The 23,492-nt window shown below is 35.5% G+C and overlaps 1 protein-coding gene across 1 annotated transcript in view; it reads right to left on the reverse strand.

The window, feature by feature from the left end:
* LOC150094811 (cell adhesion molecule Dscam1-like) overlaps positions 1 to 22,907 on the reverse strand; it is a gene marked incomplete at its 5' end in the record, with an annotated part of 713,296 nt that extends 690,389 nt beyond the window's left edge. The window contains one exon of the mRNA XM_090411118.1: positions 22,895 to 22,907. Coding sequence (XP_090267244.1) covers positions 22,895 to 22,907 — 13 coding nt within the window. The remainder of the gene's footprint in view (positions 1 to 22,894) is intronic.
* Positions 22,908 to 23,492: the final 585 nt, after the last annotated feature.

Here is a 23,492-nt window from a genome sequence, read left to right on the forward strand (position 1 = left end):
AAATTATCTGCTTTCTCTCTGTAAAACCACCAAATTCTAACAGGTAGAATTTTCGAGTATGCGAACGAAATGTTTACAGATAACTCAAAAAATGTCAATAGGTAGCATTAGACAAATTTCTAAATAATTAATTACAGGATATCAGGTTTCCCATGTTCATGGCATTAATTTCACACTAGTGATTTTTTTTACAATAATTAAACAGAATTGCATTAAGGTATAAAGTTATGGATTTAATTATCAAATTCTAAACTGAATAACTGAGTAAAAATTTCACTGTGGAAAACACAACAACAACAACACACATCTTTGTTCATTTAAGGTTTACAAATGCTTATTTTATTTTGCTGAAATATTAACAAAGAAAAAAAATCGAAACTTGTAATTACCTAAATATATTTCACAATATTTAGTTTACACTATTTTCCCGAAGAAAGAAAATTTCAAAGACTTTTGTGGTTCACTCATTATTTTACTTTACTGGACACAAACACCACAACACGATAGATGCACTGGATGAACGAATTGCAGTAACTGAAAAGACACTCGACTCGATTGTTTTTTCTTATAGTACTGTTTACCTGACCCTTTACCCTGACCGTTCCTTCCAAAATGAAACTTTCGCACAGATGACTCACAGACATGTTTTCGCATGGTGGTGGATTGATGTTGATGTGCGTTTGTCTTACTTTGTGACATTATGGTACAGACTTTATCTCTGTAGCTCGAATTCATCCAAAGGAAGATGAGCGAGCTACCCATTTGTAGATATCTTTTAGTGATGTCACCTCAAACTGATAACCAATGAGATGAACGAACTCGCCATTTGTGGATGTCCGAAATTGTTGGGATGGAAAAAAAATAGCATTATGTGTTGGGTGTGAAAGGGTAGTCGAGAGGTTGACAGTGGTCTTCCCTGCAATGCTCCCCCCCACCCTCCCTCTCCTCCAGAAGATGTCTGCTCATCTAAGGGAGATGAGCTAGCTTGCCGTTTTCGGATTTCTTTTAGTCATGTCACCTCCAACTGATGCTAAATGCTCCCCCACCACATACTCTAACCCCATCATCCCTCTCTCCTCCAGCAGATGTCTGCTCAGCCTCGTGGAGATGAGCGAGCTCATCATTTTCGGATATCTTTTAGTGATGTCACCTCCAATTGATACTGATAAGTTTTTAGGAAAACAAAATAAAAAAACGGATTTTGTATGATAATTTTTGGGAAAAAAACGCGTTTTTTATTAAAAAATAAAAAAATAAAAAAATGCGTTTTTTATTTTCCCCCCTAAAAGTTATCATAAAAACGCGTTTTTTTATCGCGTTTTTTTCCTAAAAAAAGAGTCGGGGTGAGAGGACAACAGTCAAAATGCAAATTTAAGTAAGACCATAAATTTTGTTTTTCTCCTTGTAAAATTTCATGCCACAAACTAACCAGCTTTTTTTTTTTTTTTTTTTTACTCACTGAATTAAAAGTCTTATTTGTTCATGCAAGCCCTTCAATATATCAAGAAACTGTCAACTCTTGGAAGCAAAAGGGATATTAAATTAATAACCAGAATTTTAATGGAGAAGATTTCACCTAAAATGTTACAATACTGTTAGAATTTGGTTATTTTACAGAGTCATTAGATATTTTAAACCAACACGTTACTATACACACACGATTTCTCACTTACGAACAACAAATTGGCGACCGGATGAGAGAGATATCTAAAATAAGACTTAATGAGAAATCTACAGTGTTGGAAAATAAATTCACATACATTTTTTTTTATTCATTAATTTTGCTCAGTTATTCTGTTAGAATATATAATTAAACTGAATTTTAAAAGTAAAATACAGAAAATAGCCATTCAATTTGAAAAAAAAATCATTTCACTTGTCAGAATTCTATACCCTAACAGCACTCGAAATTCGAAACAGGAAATTACACTTACCCTAAACAAAAAGGCGCATAGACTTTCCCACCAAGCTTAGGAAAACATAGCATGAGCAACTGTGGGAAGGAATTAAACAGAGAACCAATCGGATAGTAATCTAATTAAATATTCAACTATAGAAAAACAGTCGTACTTCCCGGAACTGATAATACCACACAAAACATCAAAGGAAGAATATGAGTCATTTAAAAGGTTAATACTGTGATTTGAAGGTTACCGCTCGGTTCCGGATTATTACTCATGAAAAACACACGACTTGGGATATGTGTGTCACAATGAACGAATCATGTGAATGTTAAAAACATATAGTCACATCACAAACATCGTATGCACCTATGCTAAGGAATTAACACTGGACCAAACGGACAGAAATCTAAGGAACAAAAGTCAAATAGCTTTTCAGATTATTACAGAAATTTCGTTCTTTCAAGATTGTGTTTTTATGTGTTGTGGTGTGGATAAAAATTCTACTATTTTGGAATATCTATTTGCATTAAGAAGAATCGTTCTGGAAAACTGTGAGTAAATTTAAATTATCATTAGAATTTTTTAGACTACATACAAAAAAGTTATTTTAACCTTTTAAGTCTCCGTTTATTTTTAAAATATCGTTTGATTTTTTCTCTTCATGTAAACTAAAAAACACCATTACCCAAACATTGTAAACAAGATAACGTTAATTCGAAAAAGATGTTGTCATTTGCCAATAATCTTTTAGTAATGTCACCTCCAACTGATAATGAAAACTTCGGAGCAAAAAAAGAAAAAAAAAGTGTATGTTTGAGGGATACCAGCATATAATAAAATTATTCAGAAAAGCTCGAAACACAACTGCAACTAGACTCTGCTCTAAGAATTTCCACCCTTTAACAGGAAAGAAATACCTCAAAATATATTAGTACTATCATCTATAGAAGAAGAAAAAAAAACTGTGTTTGAGTGACATTAGCATATAATAAAATTATTCAGAAAACCCTAAACACTGTTTAGGGTTTTCTGAATAATTCGCTATCACCACTCTACTCTACTCTAAGAATTCCAATCTTTAACAGGAAAGAATTACCCCATAATTTATTGGAATTTAGTACAGTCATCTATAGACAACCCAACAAAACATGGCGAATGTGTGTCACCCTGGGAAAATTCCAAGATATCTTATCTCAAAAACATCGCCCACAATTCCATAGCCAAACCAAAACACCATGTGATATCACAGAGAGACATATGTTCCCCAGAAATTTCCGAACACATAACGTCACGATTCTTATCTCTAAATATCACCAAACACACCACGTGATGTCCCGACAGACGAGGGCCCCAGCGAAATTCCAAACATTCTAAACTCTATAACAACAAACATTAACGTTACGATTCCTTATCTTGATCTGGTTAGAAATGTCCCACCAATCACGACACGATTCCTTGTACACTAATATATCTTCCTTTCCATTCAAAACAATAACGTCACTTATTTACATCTAACAAATGACGTCACTTATCTTCATCCGACAACAACAACAAACATTCACGGTCACAATTCCTTATCTTATCTTGATCTTCATCTAGTTCAAAGTGTCCCACCAATCACAACACGAATCCTTATCTCTACCATCACCCATAATTCCATAAGTAAACCAAAACACAAGAACTGAAGCCATTGACACATATGCCCTCTAGGGAAATTCCGACATTCCTAACTCATGAAGCCACGCTCACCTGAAGCATTTGGTTTAAAGTGTCTCACCAATCACAACACGAATCCTTCTCTCTACCATCACCCATAATTCCATACGCGAACCAAAACACAAGAACTGAAGCCATTGACACATATACCTCCAGGGAAATTCCTAACATTCCATTCTCTATAACAACAAACATTCACGTCACGATTCCTTATCTTATGTTGATCTTCATCTGGTTCAAAGTGTCCCACCAATCACAACATGAATCCTTATCTCTACCACCACCCATAATTCCATACGCGAACCAAAAAATCCCCACAATTCCATACGCGAACAAAAAAACACACCCACAATTCCATACGCGAGCCGAAACACAAGAACTGAAGCCATTGAGACATATGCCCTCCAGGTAAATTCCTGACATTCCAAACTCATGAAGCCACGCCCAGCGGAAGCATTTGGTTCAAAGAGCCTCCCATACTACTGATCTCTTATATTTTACTATCGACCCCCAATCAACCCCTAACAATGTTATATCGACACATGTGGGTCAATATCGACCACTTTGGCGACCACTGATATAGATAATGAATAAGAGAGGGGATATGACACCAAATTTAACATTAAACCATCTTCCTGTACTTTCATCGATTCTAACTGCTGACTTACAGCTCAAATAAAGACTACGTATTGCTTGATATAATGTCTCATTGACACCATACAGCTGTAGCGTTTTGAATAGCTTCTCTCTTGGCACCTTGTCATATGGCTTTTACAGATCTACAAAACTTAAATACAGATCTTTGTTATATTCTCATGATTTCTCAACTATCTATCGTAAAGTGAAAATCTGATCCTGACAGCCTCTATTTGGCTTGATTCAAGCTTGTTTTTCACCAAGCTTCTCTTCCATAATCCTTCTCAACCGTTTCCAGTGCAGCCACTGTAAGACTTTTATACCTTCATACTTGAGCATTTCTGGTCGAATATTATCTACTCCTACTGCTTTCTACATTTCAGGCTTTTGATGGCTTTTTCTACTTCAAGAATGGATATGTATTCCTGACTGCATGCCTGGTCAGTGTTTTTTACCACTGTGCTATCATCACTGCTTGTTTCATTTAGCAGTTTTTCAAAGTAATTACTCCATACTTCAAGGATATCTTTTTCTCCCGTTTTCATTTCACCTTTATGATCTCTAACTCCTTTTACAGCACTCTTTCCTCCATTCCTAAGCTTCTTCAACAACCTCCAGAATATTTTGCCACCTTCTCGATATTTATTTTCTATATTGTTGCCAAAGTCCTCCCATGACTTTTGTTTAGCTAGTTTTACACAGTGTTTAGCTTTCTTACATTTGTCTCTGTATTCTCTAAGAGCACAAGCTGACGAATTTGCCAGGAAATTTTGATATGCTTTCTTCTTTTCCTTCACTGCCTCTTTAACTTCCTGTGTCCACCATGAAGTTCTAATTTTTCTATCCTTGCAGACAACCTCGCCACATGCCTCTCTGGCTGAATCAATCAGGGTTTTCTTCAAGGCTTGCCACTGAATCTCCAAGGTTTGGTTCCTGTTGTCAAACTCTTTCATTTTTTCTTCAATAATCTTTGTGTATTTTAGTCTACAGTTCACATCTGAGAGCTGCTCAACTTTCATTAGATTAAAACTTTCTTACATGTTATTCTTTTCAATATGAAATTCAATTTTATCCTGCTCAAGACTAAATAGTGATCACTTCCAATTTCAAATCCTCTGTACACTCTGGTGTCCTGCACCAGGGAGAAAACATCACTGTCAACAATAACATAGTCAACGAGACTTTTCTTATTCCTAGCCTCTTCTCTCCATGTGAATTTGTGCACATTTTTATGTTGGAACATGGTGTTAGTAATAACCAGTCCATGCCCTGAGCAGAAATCCAACAGATATTTGCCATTATTATTAGCTTTGCTCTTTTCTCCAAATTTTCCCAAAATATTTTTGTATGTCTGACAATCATTTCCTACTCTGCTATTTAGATCCCCAACAAGGACCAACTTTTCTTTTTTCTGTCTAAGGGGTTAGATTTAAATAAAAGAATATGTAAATATTGGATAGCCTCCGTAGTTCAGGAGATATAGACGAAGCCCTTTGATCGGAAACACCTGAGTTCGATTTCCATCCATGACGTGAGACTCTTTCGACTAAAGGTGAGTTAGCCGGTGTCATACGGAGAGTAGAGGGTTTTTTCACCCAGAAACTCAGGCAAACCGGTCCCGTGAACACACACACACACACACGGATCGACAGCCATGAATAAATACTTGCCCTTATGGAATGCAGTAGAAAAGTGACGAGCCGGCTGCATTAATTCGTCCCAAACCCCTCATTAGGGGACTCAACCCTAAGGGACGGATGAAAAGGGAAGCAGTAAATATTGGCTAGAAGTTTCGGTTTCGCGAAAGAATATTATCCGCCTTGATAAATGACTTCCTTCTTAAAACAGTTCTGAATAAGTTGTGGATTTTTCAAAGAATAAAAGAAGTATTTGAAAGGATAAATATTTATCCTTTATCCTTTATTTATATATCAGAAAAGATTTTTCAAAATAAAGTGCGCAACTTGAAACTAAATTACAAAATAATTCCGTAAATGTTTTAGAAAATAACAACATCTTCGGAAATAAGTCTGCAACAAGGTGTTGGAAAAGTTAACGCTGTCAAATTGTGTGTTCTCTCCAGGGGCGACTCGTGCACAGGCACTACGGAATTGAAGCACCTCATTTTTCTCGATGCATAAATATATTTATCAATTTTTTTATATTTGCTTGTAATATTTAATTTTACCATCAACAATCCTATACAATTCTCTTATTTTGTATAAAAAATAATAAAAATTCATCTTGTAGCACTTAGGAGGGCGAAGGACGCCAGCAGCACTGTGTCATATTGCTACGCGCGCAAGCATATGCACGTCATAGTGAGATGCGAGCTATTAATTTAATGCGGCACTGTCAGTAGCGCAGTTCCACTATTGTTTATATGCAGTTTGCGCCACTGGTAGTGTTCGTAGTGCTTATCGTGTTTACTCCGTCTCTTTAAATATTTGGACAATTAAAGACATAACATTTGTTATAGTTTTTATTTTAGAACATTATTGGGGTTATGATGATGGATTTTATTTTTAAGTAATTTTGAATTATACTAAAACTGTATAATTTTATCGATAATAAACAATATTCTTTCATGAAACAAAACAAGAACAATATATTTTATTTTAAGTAATTTTGAATTATACCAAACTATATAATTTTATCGATAATAAACAATATGTTTTCATGTTTAATTTTTTCTTAACTTTTTACCATACTTTTGATATTTTATCCAAACACATATACACTGTACTTACAGTGTGTATGTGTTTGAAAAGTTGTAGCACGATTTCAAGCCACGAGCCGCCACTGGTTATCTCATTCCTTTGTGGCGATGCCTTGTACACATAAATAATAGAATCAGTTATTGAATATACGGCACAACTAACAAAAAGCATAAACATCGATATTTTCCTCTAATTCAGGAGGAATTCAATCATAATAATTAGGATTAAAACACAAATATTAGGTATATTCAAATTTCAGATATGCGATTTGAAATTTGACTGTACGTTTTGTTATACGAGTATCATAACGAAAGAAATACACTCCCATTAGTAGAACTGAGTATTTTCTCTGTTGACAAACATAATTACGCAATTTTTAATTTTTAAATTGCTATATTCTTTCGAAACCTTTCTCCAAATGTAATATTTTTTGGTTTACACACACACACACACACACACACATGGGTGTGTTTGTTTCAATAGACAATGACGTTGTGCAACATCTTGCAAATCTTCATGTTCATATGAAAATAATAAAGAAATCTGTTCTAATAGAACAAAAACTGATATTTTTCACTTATAGGTTATGACATTGTCATAGTTTCACTAAAATAAAAATGAAATATTTGTCGTAGAGATTCGTACGCCAACCAACATACCTACATACCGCAACCAGGAAAATATTATCTACAAAACAATAAATAAATAAATAAATAAAAGCAGGATATAATGAATGACAGGAATTCGTTTCTGTTATTGGCATACTATCAACAATTTTAATCAATTTTTGATCTACTGAAGATGGCCTTGCATTCTATTACGAAACTGTTTGTTACCACGGCTTTCATCACTTCGACATGTGTCCTTTACGGCTCCTTGTAGCCTGGTGAAAGATAGTTGGCATTTCACTATCTGGTAATTGGGAATTCTTCTGCTGATGCCTTTTGATGCGAATGACAGAACTCCAGCGAAAAGGAAAATCAAATGCGAAATAAGAATGACTTCGATTAGGATAGAAAGCAGTATCGATTTCACCGTAAGTGAATAAAGCTTTTCTTATGCATCACCCACACATAAAGTGATCGATACACAGAAGATTCTGACTTCTGTAGAAGTTTTAACTGAAAATGTATAATGAACGCGAAATTGCTGGATTATCAGTATTATATATAAAATCAATCTAACGCATGGCGGCATTGATCGGCTGTAAATGAAAAATGACGACTATATTCGGAAGTATATATATATATATATATATATATATATATATATATATATATATATATATATATATATATATATATATATATATATATATATATACAGGGTGTCCCAAAATTCACACAAAAAGTAATTTTGATAGAAAACACAGGTTTTTTAATTAAAAATTGTAATTTCTTACTGATTCATAAAGTATACAGTATAGGGTTATGGATGGAATAGCATATCGGGTAAATGGCCTCCACGCCTTTGCTGGCACATACGCACTCTTTTGTCGAAATTTTCCATGACCGTTTTGCATAAATGTGGCTGAATTTCGTTGATACTCAATTTCCTCCTTCAAAGCGTGGGTGGTCGTGGGCTTGTTGGGATAAACCTTAGACTTCAAAAAACCCCAAAGAAAAAAGTCCAACGGCGTTAAGTCACATGATCTGGGCGGCCAATTCTAATCACCAAAACGGGAAATTACACGACCAGGAAATGACTCATGCAGTAATTGAATTGTTTCTCGGGCTGTATGGCATGTGGCACCGTCTTGTTGAAACCACATGTCGTCCACCTCCATATCTTGCAATTTAGGCACAAAAAAAAACTGGATTATCATGTCGCGATAGCGAGCACCATTAACTGTTATTGCCTTACCAGCCGCATTTTCGAAGAAGAATGGACCGATGATGCCTCCAGCCCAAAATCCGCACCAAACAGTGACACGTTGTGGATGCATTTGTTTCTCAACAATCACTCGTGGATTTTCTGAATCCCAAATGCGACAATTTTGTCGATTAACGAAGCCATCATGATGAAAATGAGCCTCATCGCTGAAGATGATTTTGTTCGAAAAATAAGCATCCACTTGTTGTTGTTCCATAATCCAGTCAACGAACTCTCTTCGCTATGTGTGGTCATTTTTAATAACCCTGAACTGTCAGCTGTCACGCTGTCTTTTTTTTTCTCGTTGGCAACACTTTACCGCACAAATGGCGCTAAATTTAAATCTTACGTGAATTTTGGGACACCCTGTGTATATATATATGACAAAAATAGCAAAAAAATCCATACCAATGATACAAAATGTACTATAGGTTTATAATAACATTTCTTGGGTGGAAACCACGCATAAAAAATATAAATAAATGATTATTTCGATTATTAACGAATAAACAGGAGGAAACAATCCATGATGATTACTATTGTCGTTATTATTGATTATTACTGATTGTTTAATGTTCTTAACATAAATATCGATAAAGAGATTATTTAAAAATGATTAATATGTAATCAGTGTTGCAGAATATGTTTGGTTTTGGTATTTTAAATTATTATTCCTTTTTAAAGATTAGGTAGTTCATTGATAAGTATCGATCTTGCACGATAAGCCGTGATGATCATGCAAGATCAAGCAAAAAAAAAAAAACAATAAAATATAATCATGAGAGATGGCGGAGTTTTTCCCTATTGTATGCCTTATATTCTATACCGTTATAGAATATTAAGCATTTAATTATCGTAAGACATTAGTGAAGTTGTATTAATGCTTAACTTTAACGCTAGTGCTTAAATATTCTTCAACACATCATTATACCTGTCTTGTTTTGCAATGTCAAATATTTCGTAATTGTTAGAATGGATTGCAAGCAGTTGATAAATTTAAATCGGAGCAGGAGTCTCTGATTTATGAATGTGCCATGCAAGAGGAGAACTCAATGGCACTCCACATTCTAAACTTTTCCGAAATTTGCAATTGGATTCTTTTCAAATGAAAACACAATTAAAGAAATGTTCGGTTAGATAATCAGTAACTGGGAGTTAATTTATTTGTGAAGTAATTCATAATTCCGCTCAGGAGAAAATAAAAAAAATGCATAATTCTGGTTTCTGTTAATGTGAAAATAATCACGGGAACAGTAGAAATTTTGCGATGACTTCCCTTTATGCTTTCTGATTCGGTGCCATAATTAAATTCTTAATAGGAAGCAGAAAGTCTTTCCAATACACATCGTATTCAATGTCCGTAAAGACTTGTATTTGAATAGCTTCTGGTCAGTGAAGAATATCAATAAAGGCTTTTAAACTGTGAGTAGACTAGCTGATATCATGAAAACAAAAAAATATTTTTTTTGAAATAATTACAGTTAATGCATACAATACTCTTGTTTAGTTTTCGAAGCAATTATGACCACACTAGTCGCATATTGTGTGTGACAATTGCACGTTCTCTAGTTGCTATTTTTTCTGTTCGTGAAAAAAAACAAGAAACACACGAGTTTTCGGAAGAATAATCCTGTCACTTTTCTATGAAACTGTTTAATTCAACCTGCTGTTTGAGACTTCTAAATGGGATATAATCTTCATCGTTTCAAAGGAAGCGTTAGCGTCATTATACACAACGACAACAACCACAACTATCACATGCGATATAATAGTTGTAGTGATTGTCGATAAAATAGTTGTACTCATTGTTATCCATAGGTTCTGATGCTCTGACTTTCTTCCTATAGTAATTGTTAATGTAAATTCCATTCCCTACAGGTTGTAAAGAGACCATTATCTCTAACAGGACATTAGCTACAGAAACCATAGGACTTTCTCAAGCCACTTCGGTCCCTAGAAATATTAGTTTAATCATTAAAAACTATAACTTTGTTTCAACTTATTCGTATTCAATACATACAAAACAAACAAACACGCGATCCAACCAGTTACCAACCAACGAATCCTTCAAAGGGGCGTAACAACTGAACAGTATCAAAGAGCGGGTATTTGATACGCAGAACTGTGTGGTAGAAGAATGTTCTTCCGTTAATCTATTTATATACTCTCGAAGTATTTGTTTACGAACTTTGCGAAAGCAAAGTAACCTGAGGAAGAATTCCGCTAAGTATGTTTACTGAGAATGATGTTACCTTCCTGACTATTTGAAAGATTTCTCTAAGGAATTCGTCTATAAATAGAATAACAGGAAGTCGAGACCGCTCATCATAATGCGATCACCAAATTACACATGCCAATAGTGAGAACGTTACAAATTTTTAATTTCCGAATCTTTAGTGGAGCGAAAAAAGTGCCATTTCCTATGTAAGATCTCCTGAGGTGTTCCTAATGCTGACAGACCAGAATTATGACTTACACTAGAGAATTTTATTTTAAATAAAGGAGACATTTAAGAAATCAATGTCATGTATTTCAAATGATAAACTGCTCTATAACAGATTATTCTGTAATACCTTTTCGCCTATAATTTCTATTATTTTCATGTCGAATATTCGTCAAAATGGTCTTATATGGAGAAGACAAGAGTTCTCACAAACAGTTAGTTTGTATTACCGCAAAGAATATAGATCTACAGTAGATAGTACACTAGTCTCAATGTCCGTTGTTAGGGCCATTATTTCAACCAGTCGGTAGAACTACTATAAAATGTTTCATATGCACTCTTTAAAATAAACGAACCTGTAAGTTAAGTGTCAACAAATTCTCTATGTTCGAAATAAACATTGGTAATTTCAAGTTTAGAAAAAAAATTTTAGTGATTTATGTTGTCAAAAATGAAAACTTATAACACGAATAGGCTCCCTATCTTCGTTACTTAAGTCCTTAAATAAGAAGTAAAAAGGAGAATAACTACAGTATATTATTAAAATTATTAAAACTCTATTGGCTACAGCATTGCCATCTATTACTCTCGCTTTGGTTACTTTCCAGGTTATCTCAAAGAATATCTATCTAGGGATTAGATCGTCTGAAGGTTATCGTTACATATATAAATTACTAAATGGTGTAAGAGATTATAATGCATAGATTATAATTAATTACGATACTCTCAAGATGGAAGTTATAAAAAAGTTACAGAACTTCGCATTCCTTTACTTACAGTTTTATTTTTGAGCATGAATGAAATGTATCCGGAGCTACTCGAAATAAATGACTCTACTTTTCTTTTCCACTTCGCAAAATCTTTCTCCTCTACTGTAATATCTGTGTGTGAGTCATCTGAACTCCAGCATAACATACTGAATATTCTCTGCATATATATATATAAGCGTGTTAATAAAAGCCTTTCACTTTGAGCAATTATTTTCCTGAAAACTCAGAGTATCTTGAAGGAAAACCTATCTCATCCGTATAAATCACCTTCAACTGAAAAGTCCTAAAAAAGATTCTTGAAATATACAGTAATGAATGCATCACTTACATTACCTCAATACTTACTGTAGACTAATTTCAATATGCGATCTTCTATTCTCACTCATTATTCACTCTGCGAGCATTTCCCTGTTATGAACAGTGAGAAGTAATGCTCCTCTTCTTTAAATTATGAATAATCAAAATGCCTTCAAATATAATGACAGACTAGGTATAGGTGGAACAATAATTGGACCTACTAAGCCAGCAATTGTCCGCACTCTAGCTATTTGTTGTATCTATGACTTTAGAGTAAACATACTGTGCTTATATTGCGATATGATGAACACATGCGGTCAGTAATCAAACATCTAATTTCACAGTTCGGAATATTACATTACACTGCAGCCGTGGTACGGACTCAGAACACTACTCTAAATACCGAATTCAAGCTTTTAGATTCTCTTTTGGATTTTGGAATCTGCAATATGATTTTATACTTACAAAATAAACTTCGTAACGCAGTGATTTAAATACCTTCCTCTGAATCAATTGAATAAATTATTGCGATATTTAGTATATTTTTAGTCATAGGAAATATTTATAGCAAATTTTCCTACTGGGTTGGATAGTATACTGTACTTAAATGTATTCTTGTTTTCATTATTTTATTTAAGCAAATAATAATATTTTTGTGAAGCATGCTTATCAATAAAGGAAGATATAAATAAGTTAATAAGTAATAAGATATCAATGTTAATAATAATTGTTAAAGTATAATATGCTTTTAAATTTTTTTTTTTTTTTTTTTTTTTTGAAAATCTGATTATATTCCCAAAAATTCATAAAAATATAAAAAAAAAGGTTGGAAAACCGTTATATTATTTATATATACTTTAAATATATTTTTTGAAATCCACAATATGAGTAAGGGACGGTCAGAGGGTGATCAAGAATCCAATACCCTTGGAGGGTAATGGATGGCAATGCTGTAGCCAATGAAGTTCTAACTGAGGCTCGGCTATTGCTGTTACCCTCCTGCCATGATCAGAGCTTTAATAGCTCGATAACATTTTATCCATACACTGTCCGCTACAGATAACGGGGAAGATGAAAAGCATTCTTACTTCGCCCCTATAAGCCAGTCCTTATAAGGACTATATGAGTAAGGATCATGATAAAAATTCTGGATCTTCAGTTGATGAATTAAATTAAATTTTTAATTTACGAACCTTTTAATACCTGGATAGCGGCAACTGATACTTCACAGGATCATTTCTGTAGTATGGTTAGCAAGTTCGCGTCTTTCGTGAAACAAACTTAGCATCTGTTCATAACCGTTGATATAGGTACGAGTCCCATCGGGCCTCACGATATATTTAACGGAGATTTACAGATCTTACTAAACCCCGGACCGGGGCAATAATAAACACTTGGTGGTGGGAATAGCTAGGCCCCCCCTCGCCAGCTATGGCCAATGTTTTGCCGCGCACGCGGACTCTCGGCATCGAGACTGACGCTGATCTGAGACCCCGACTTTTGGCTAAAGCCCTGATTGACTGTGTCGGTGCGGACCAGATATTTGGATTCACTCCCTTCGGTAGTGGCAGATACCAAGTTGTAGTTAGGAGCGCCGAGACTAGGGACAAGTTGCTCAAAGGCTTTCAATGTAACGGAAAGCAAATTTTTCCGTTCATGGTGGGGAGCATTATCAAACTGCTCAAAATCCCCAGATTCCCCTTGGAATATATACAATGTGATGAAAAAATAATCCACGAAGTGTTGGGGAAATGGGGTGTTGTTCGAAACATACAAATCTTAAACGATGCAGACAACCCCCAATGGAAGTCGGGGGAAGTAAACATCTCGCTCGAGATGAAAACAGCGGTTCCAAACTTCGTCAGCATCGGATCCGCTAGGGTAATGGTAAACTACCCTGGCGTTAAGAAGCAATGCTTCCGATGTGGATCCTTCGACCATCTAGGAGCGAACTGGCCAAAACTGACATGCAAAAACTGCCTAACGACAAGTCATTCACTAGACAAATGTCTCATGGCCTGCCTCAAATGTGGTTACAAGGACCACAAAGTTAACACCTGCCCATCAAGAACACATGCAGAAAGGATGGGAGGTGCTATTATGCCAGTCACAGTCACCTCAGTAGAGAAGCCTACAGCTACTACAGAACAAGAGTCGGGAAACATGGATTTTCCAACTATAAACGAGGCATACGGCAAAATAACGGCTATAGAAGGAAAGGCAGCCGCCACAGAAACCATAGCCTGCACACCCAAGAAAGAGAAGAAGCGAGTAACAGCCAATAAACAAGTTGTGTAACATGATGAAATCACTGCAGAAGGAAAAGTAAATAAAACAGAAAACATGGAGGCAAGCAACGCCCCCTTCAAAAGACCTCTGAGTCCAGAGGAAAAAGAGATGAAAAAAATAAAACCAGCAAAAACAGAAGAATTGGAGACTCCTCATGCAAAAGTAGGGGAGACTCTAAAGCATCTAGTTAAAGGTATCCCTGGGGTGGCAGGAAAATTTCAAGATGCAACAGTGAGAATAGGGGAACTTGAGCTCCTTCTCACTGGGAAATATGGTCCAAACGTAGTTAGTACAAAATGGGGTGACATATTTGTTGAAGACATCAGCCAAATCACCCCTGAGCAAGTACAGCTAGCCATGGACATGGACGAGGAGGCGGCATCGGCGTTCTTCATAGCTCTCTCCAAATTAGACATGGCCAAGGGAAGTGAGGTGGCTAAAAGAATAATGACTGCCCACAAAAAGCGACAGTCACAATAATCATCCCATGGTTTCCTGTCCACAGCAATAGTTCTCTAGTTCCCACAGGTGGGGGAGGACCTGAGAACCTGGGCGGCGAAGGCCTACAGCGAGGCCGTGCAGCTTCTTGAGAGCTGCATCACTTAGGCCAGACCCTTTTCCCCCATCTTTGTTTTTTGGGTTTTCCAGTTCTTTCTATATAGTTTTATTTTCTCTGTACTTCATGTTTTTGTTTTTTTTTCATGTTTCCTTTTTAGGATTTTTCCTTTTCTTCTAAAGTGAAAAATCAACGACCGTTTTAGAATCGCCCCTGGGGGCAAACAGCTAAAACAGGTCAACTGAGGCCTCTTTTATCTACCCTACTACTATGCACTCTATCTTTATTTCCTCTCCTACTATCTGCTGACTCTCAGCCTATCTTACTCTACATGCCGATGATGAAGATTTGTTGAACTCACAAATTATTATTATGAATTGATTGTGCTGTTAATTAGTGAGAAGTATGGGCAAGTCTGATTTAATCGATTGATTATTTGTTCAGCGATGATTGGAATTGGGACTTGCCATTTTTGGAATTGTGGTGCGTTTATTACACTATGTGTCTTGATTATCATGCATTTTTTGAATCAGTGCTCTTACCAAATCAGTTCAGAGTCCTGCAGCAGTGCCGGTAAGACTACAACTGCACGGTAAGCGGTTTTTTTATTTTTTTTAATTTTTGTTTTTAATTTTTAATATCAACTTTAGATACTTCACATTGATAGTCATGGCACAATAACTAAATGAGACAATATTTGAGGAAGTATATAGAGAATTTATAATTTATAAGACTAGGTGAACTACTTAACAACAATTGGCCGGGAAAAGTGAAACTTTACGACACGTTTCCCCCGGAAAGTGTTACAGACGTTGTCGCAGAAGATCAGTCAGAATCGGTGCCTTCTACTTCTTCAGACTTTGTAGAAGTGCGTGAACGCAAAAAGCGAAGAAAAACACAGAACCGCACAATAACAATGAAATGGAACAGGATTCTCAGAGTTCGGACGCCGCTATTTCTCCCAAAGAAAAGGTGCCTCCGATCATCCTTAGAGAAAAGCAGAAGTGGGCAGCTTTAAGATCCACAATGTCCAATCTGAACATTGGCTTCATTAAAGCCAAAAACATGGATGAAGGCATAAAGATACAGCCCCAGCAACAGTGACAGACTATAGAAGGTTGACCAAAGAACTGGACGATAGAGGCATCCAGTATCATACCTTTGCGTTCATCTCCGAAAACAACTTAAAAGTTGGTCCTTCGTGGTGTCTGTGAAGACATTGACACAGTAGAAATATCTGCTGATCTTAATTTCCAGGATCTGCCTCCAGTTAAGGTCAACAGAATGTACAAAGCAGACAAGACTTCCATGGCATTAGTCCTAGTAGAGATTCATAAAATATACAAGGATATCTACAACCTAAAAACAGTCTGTGGACTCATTGTCACACCAGAACCACTCCGGAAAAGATCATCGTCTGGGCAGTGCCACAGGTGCCAGAAGTTTGGCCATGCCCAGAATCTATGCAGAGCAGAATATAGATGTTTAAAATGTGGAGACAGCCACCGAACCAATACCTGCACAAAGCCGAGGACCACCTCGGCCAAATGTGCCAACTGCGGTGGCCCTCATCCTGCGAAATACAAAGGATGTACTCAGCACCCAAAGAACAGACGGATGGAGGTAGTCAATCAGCCCTCCTCCTCCTCATACAGTATAAGAACTCCAGAAGCTCAGGCATCAAAACCGGAAACTCAGCGGCCACAGTCGGAAACCTCCAAAAATGGAGACACCCAAAAGCAAACAAGAAGTTATGCCGATGTGACCCGCACAAATAGACCAATACCAGAACACAAAAAATCAATCAATAGCACCTAAAAACCTAACAGCTGTTATTACGGCCTCACCAGCAAACATGCTACAAAATTTCAGCCTACCAAGCCCTATTGAAACCTCCACTAAAAGATTTCTTCGTGAAACGCAGGTCATCCTCACAGCCCTCATAAATGAATAGTAACAAACTCATTCCAGCATCTCTTCAGATAGTTGCTTGGAATGCAAATGGCCTCAAAAATAAAATTCTGGAACTACGAGATTTCATATATAGGTATCAACCAGATGTTATATTAATCAGTGAAACTCATTTAAGACCCCCAGACAATCCTCTAATAAGGGGCTATCACCTATACAGAAAATGACAGTTTACTCTACAGAGGCGGCGGCACTGCCATCTTCATTAAAAACTACCTCGTACATTAAGCACCACTCTGTGAGCAATCCTTCAACCACTAACATTGCGATCACAGGCGTGGAAGTAGTCACCAGCTCCACTGGCAAACTGAAAATCTACTCAGCTTACAACCCTCCCCAAAAATCTCTACTTCACTCTGACCTAAATGCCATCTTATGCATCAGAGAGCCCACCATTATAGCCGGGGATCTAAATTCCAAGCACCCTGCGTGGAATTGCACAACCACCAACAAGAATGGCTGCATCCTTTACAACTACATAGTATCAAACTTGCTGTTGTGGCAGGCCCCACCGAACCAACTCATCTCAGTACGTTTGGCACTACTGACATCCTGGATATAGCTATCCTGCAGGATATCAAACTTCAATTCAGCATCATATCTATGGAAGAACTATCATCCGATCACAATCCAATCTACTACAGCTGGAAAATCAAGAATACCTATGTCCTCCTTCTCATCCTACATTGCATGTGAAAGACTGTCAACAGCATTGAAGGATTATATTGGACCTGTTCCTCATATACGCACAAAAGAAGTGGAAACTGCAGTTACAAATCTCACACAACAAATTAATTCTGCTATAAAGGTAGCTTCCTCCTACAAATCTGCTCGCAAGCCAGATCGTTAGCCTGAAGACATCATGAACTTGATCAGAGACAAAAACAGAGCTAGGAAAAGATTCCGTAACACGCGTGCACCACAAGATAAAACAACTCTAAACAGGATAAATGGGGCAGTAAGAGATGCACTTAAAACTCATAGAAACCAAGTTTGGGTTTCTATGAGTTTTAAGTTCATCTCTTACTGATGCACTTAATTAATTAAAATGAGTTTTCTATCACTTTATTACTGAGAAACATCAGAAATAAAAACAGTTCTCTCCCCATAATCTCAAACCAGGGCTTAGTTCACACAGATGTAGATAATGAAGAAGCCATACTAGAGAATCTAGAGGAGCAGTGCAAACCTTCTTATAAAAACTTAGATTTCAATCACTTGTACAAAATCCACAGACAAGTCAGACAAGCTTTAAATCTCCCAGATACCAGCGCTGACCATATTGCACCCACATCACCTGTTCAATTATATGATATTATTAAAAAACGTAAGAACAATAAAGCTCCTGTACCAGACGGCATCTCAAACAGGGTGATCAAGCTGCTGCCTCGGAAAGCTGTAGTGCACCTGACCAGTATAATAAATGCAATCTTAAGATTTCACTATTTTCCTTCCACCTGGAAACTGGCTGATGTAATTCCTATACATAAGCCAGGCAAAGACCCACACCTACCGCAAAATTATCGTCCAATCAGTCTTATCTCTAATCTGGGTAAGGTTGGGGAGAAGGTCATCCTCTTATGACTCCAAACCTCAGTAAATGACCTAAACATCCTCCCTAAAGAACAGTTTGGTTTTTGGCAACACCACAGTACTACCCAGCAAATCCACAGAATTGTGGAATACATCGCCACCAGCTATAACTGGCGCCAGTACACTGGAGCTGTTTTCCTAGACCTATATAAAGCATTTGACAAAATCTGGCATTTTGGACTCCTACACAAACTTATCTCAGCCGGTACCTCATTAAAATGGTTCATCTAATCCATTCGTATATTCAGAATAGATCACTGAAAGTAAAAATAAATGGTTCTACATCGTCCCAGCGCCATATCTTTGCTGGAGTGCCACAGAGATACCTACTGGCTCCATTGCTGTTTTCTGTATACATGTCGGACATCCCGCAAAATCCGATGTCTTCCATTTTGGCATTGTATGCGGACGATACAGTAATACTAACCAGATCTCTCCGATCCCATTTCATTACCAGAAAGCATCAAGAAAACCTTCTAAAGCTGGAGGGTTGGTTCTCTAAATGTAGATTGGAAGTCAACCCCCAGAAAAGCTCAGCCGTTCTTTTCTCGAAAAGGCCAATATCTCCTGCAGGCGATGTGTTAATATTCAATACTAAAATTCCCTGGCAGACAGAAACAAATTACCTGGCTGTGGGTGTAATTCTCGACAAAAAGCTATCTTTCAACCAACACATCAAGTCTACGTGCGCAAAGGCATCTAAAGCCATAGCTCAGATCTATCCGCTAATTAATAGAAATAGCAAACTCAGCAGCAGAATCAAATTGCAACTATACCAGATGACGATTCGTCCTATAATCACCTATGGCTCTCCGGCCTGGAGCCACTCCTCTAGTACTAACATTATCAAGATACAGCGAGTGCAGAACAAGAGCTTGAGAATGATTCTGAACGCCGCGTGGTATTTTAGAAACAACCAACTTCATAGAGATACAAATATTCCTTATATTTTCTCTTTTCTACAATCCTTAGCATTTAAGTTTTTCCTAAAGACGTCCACACACCCCAACGATTTGGTTCAGCAAGCTGCAGCATACGATCCAACGGACACATTCAAATATAGAAGGCCAAAAGCTATATTAGCCTCCTATAGCGATACATAACCTCCATGCTCATTCAGGGCGAGCAAACTGCTCGTAAATTTTACCCTCACTGTAACCACAACAGATAGCGGGGAATATGAAAAGCATCTTGCTTCACCCCTAAAGACATAAATGCCAATTGTGAATTGTCAAATATGAGTAATGTGGAATGTTTTTTGTTATCTTGATAATCGATCACATATTGTAATTCGTGCACGGGTTGAAGTTTGTTTTCGGTGAATACACGTTTCTGACACAAGATTGCTACTACGGTATTGAGAAGAGGATTTTTGTCCTCTTCGGGTTTCAGTCTAATCTCTGATAACCTGTTGCAATACCCATTTGGTTTTCATAGTGCTATGCCATTAACTGGACAGAATGTCTTTTTAAGTAGCGAAAACAAAGCTACGATAGTAAAGGTTGAATTCCAATTGCCAACAGGTTTAGGGTATCTACTGCGTTTTAATTATATTTTGACAAAAGTTTGAATCATTGCTAATTGTTACGATAATTTTGAGTTCTATGGTCAATTTCGAGAAAAAAGAAGTTTCAAGTATTTGACTTTGAAATAACTGATGGATTCATAATATTTTTATTATAGAAATTTTCGAGTATCAATTATTGTGTTTACGATATTTTTCAGAAAATGTGCTATTCGTGTTCCTAACATATTACTCAAATATTTTGAATAAATATTTACGTATTATTTCATGTTCATGTTTCTAAAGCGTTTACATCTGGTTTCAGTTTGTTTTCTTTTGAAGATTTAAGTTTATTTTAATATTTGCTGTGATATTTAGATTTTATTCATGGATTTAATCAATTCACAAATAGCCTACAAAAGTGGAAAATTAAAAAAAAAAAAAAATAAACACAGTAATGGAGTACGCAAATAAAATATTAAAATCACCCATAGTTCATTTATTTTATTTTACTATATGTAATGCAAGGGTACATTAATAATTGCCATAATAATTGTATGTTGAGGTGGCGTGAGTATTTAAGCTTGACTCCTGGTTATGTGATCATTCAGGGCATCGCGTGCTTTAAACGCAGTGTGGAAAGTGTTTCGCTGTGTGCGATCGTTATACAGACATATAACGTGTTTCTGATGACACATGGAGCTCAACCCATTTTGTAACCTTCACGCTATTAATATGTTGAACACAACTGCGGATATATTAAACCATTGGCCCTTAATTAAATCATTTAGTCCATAATTACATTTTATTAAGTGCAATGTGATTTGTTAATGGCAGCGGAAAACCTTGTAAACGAGATATATAATATGTCTCTTCTAGACGTTTATGTTTCTTCCAATTTAAAAAGATTAAGCTTAGCTTTCAGATAGGTCGACACCATTTATTTATAAATATCACTTAAAAGATTCGCGTGTTTTTTAATTTTGGTTTGCTTCCTTGTTGGCATGACACTTCCGTTGCAATTAAATTAACATCTACATATCTAAATAATGGAATTACAACCTCAGCGGTGTACGTAGGTGACGCATGCGCATATGACAAGTTCAGGTTATCTGCTGCGTTTCAATTATATTTTAACAAAAGTTTGAATCATAATTGCTAATTGTTGGGATAAATTCCCTCTTCATAACAATTTATCGTATTGCATCTGGGGAGGCATAATACTGATTATAATTAACAAATTAATAATATTTAATACTATTTGAGATTTAATTTTCATTTTTTTCTTTCTACTTTCCTAGTGTTTATATGTTAATACAATACAATAACATATTTCTCAAGACAGAAACTACAGAATTTGCTTATATCTATCATATAATAAGAGTATGAATTCTTTAAGGGAGAACACTTTTATGGATTTGTTCTTGTACATTAAGTTATTTGCAAAGTTAAGTACATCTATGAAATAAGTAAATATGTTGGAAATGTAAAGCAAAATACTTATCATCCTGTAGTCGTCGGTACTAACACTGAAAGGTCTAAAACCTAGCTTATTTATTTATTATTATTATTTTTTTTTGTTTAATCTTCCTCTCGATGTGTTACGCTTAATGGCTTGTTACAGTCAAGCAACTTGCCTTTATATAAACCCTGATATAAGCTTAATTAATGTTAGAATAAGGCGGTTAATCCAATCTACTTAGTCTACTATCTATCAATGTGGAAGTGCTAGATTGTTTTGCAAGATAAGATAAAAAACGCCCACAGTTGGTATTTTTTATCTTGCAAAACAATCTTGCCTCCTAAAAGTAAAATAGTTAAACTTACTTTAATTTTATAAATCTCTCCAAGAAAAAGAATTATTTCGTTCTGTTTATATGAATTGTCTTCTAAATTGTGAGCTGATAGCATCGAAATAACTTTACCAGAATCCTATGCATAATGTCGAACATACATTTAAAGAATTCAATTTTTATTTTGTTATCTGTTGATGGTTGTTTATCAATATATAAAAATCTAGAATAAAATTTCAGCTAATAGATGTATAATGATGCAATATTTTATACTTTAATGCGAAAGATGTCAAAAACAAAGTAATACTTTATTTAAAACAGCAAATGGTAAAGTATGTAGGTATATTATATATATAGCACAGGTTAAAAAAAGAAATTTTAAACAAACTATATAAAAAAATTAAAAAGATTAATCAACTTTTACTTTTTTTTCTTTAATAATAATAATAATAATAATAATAATAATAATAATATATATATATACATATATATATCATTTTTAAATTATAAACTAATTTAAATATAAATCATATTTGCGTTAAATAGCATCAAATGTATCTGAGTTAAAACACAAAGAAATATTAGCTGACGTTATTTTTCACCAGATTAAATAAACTTAATAATTATCGCATTTTACCCATATTTGGTGAACAGATAGAATAGAAGACAGAAGATTCAGTTATTTCATTTAACTGAAACTGTAATTCATCGGATATTATTTTATTACCCTTTTAACCAATCGGTAGTTGATGATTATTTAGTGGCAACAAAGTTCAATGTTTTCTTGAATTCAGAGGCCTTGTGAAAAATAATGAACTTCTGTGACTTACCTTTGAAAACTGTTTACGATCTTCCGTGGAAGTGCAAAACGAGGGTTGCAAGGAACTAAAGAAAAATAAAATTTCTTAAAATTTAACAAAACAAACCATAAATGAGATCGATTTAACAAAACAAATATCTGAATAAAATGAAATAAATAAGTCATACCAATTTAATTGCTTCTCTCTCTCTCTCTCTCTCTTTCTTTCGTTCTCCCTCTTTCATTCTTTTTTTTTTTTTTTTTTACTAAGCCAAAGTTTGGTTCTGTTTAGCATAATATTATTGAGAGGAGGACCAAGTTTATATAAATCTTTACATGGTTTGCGTAATATAAGACTGTCGGTCCAAAACTAAAATAAATGCTTTGATTTGCTTTTGAGACAAATACTCATTCAAATAATCGTAAGTTGACGAATCAATAGTTATTGACTATTTCGTGAAATTATGATCGCAAAATAACCACAACTATCGAAACGGGCACATTTCACTAAAACCAAATCAATCCGTGTTTTGTTCCTTCCAAGACGTCCAAACCACTGAATATTTATGTTAATGTTTCTTGATCACAACATCCCCTCGCTAATCCTGTTCGGTTACAAAATTTCACAT

This window comes from Typopeltis vanoorti, chromosome 21, assembly GCF_054136105.1.
Source record: "Typopeltis vanoorti isolate ZY-2024b chromosome 21, IOZ_Tvanoo_1.0, whole genome shotgun sequence".
Lineage (NCBI taxonomy): Eukaryota > Metazoa > Arthropoda > Arachnida > Uropygi > Thelyphonidae > Typopeltis > Typopeltis vanoorti.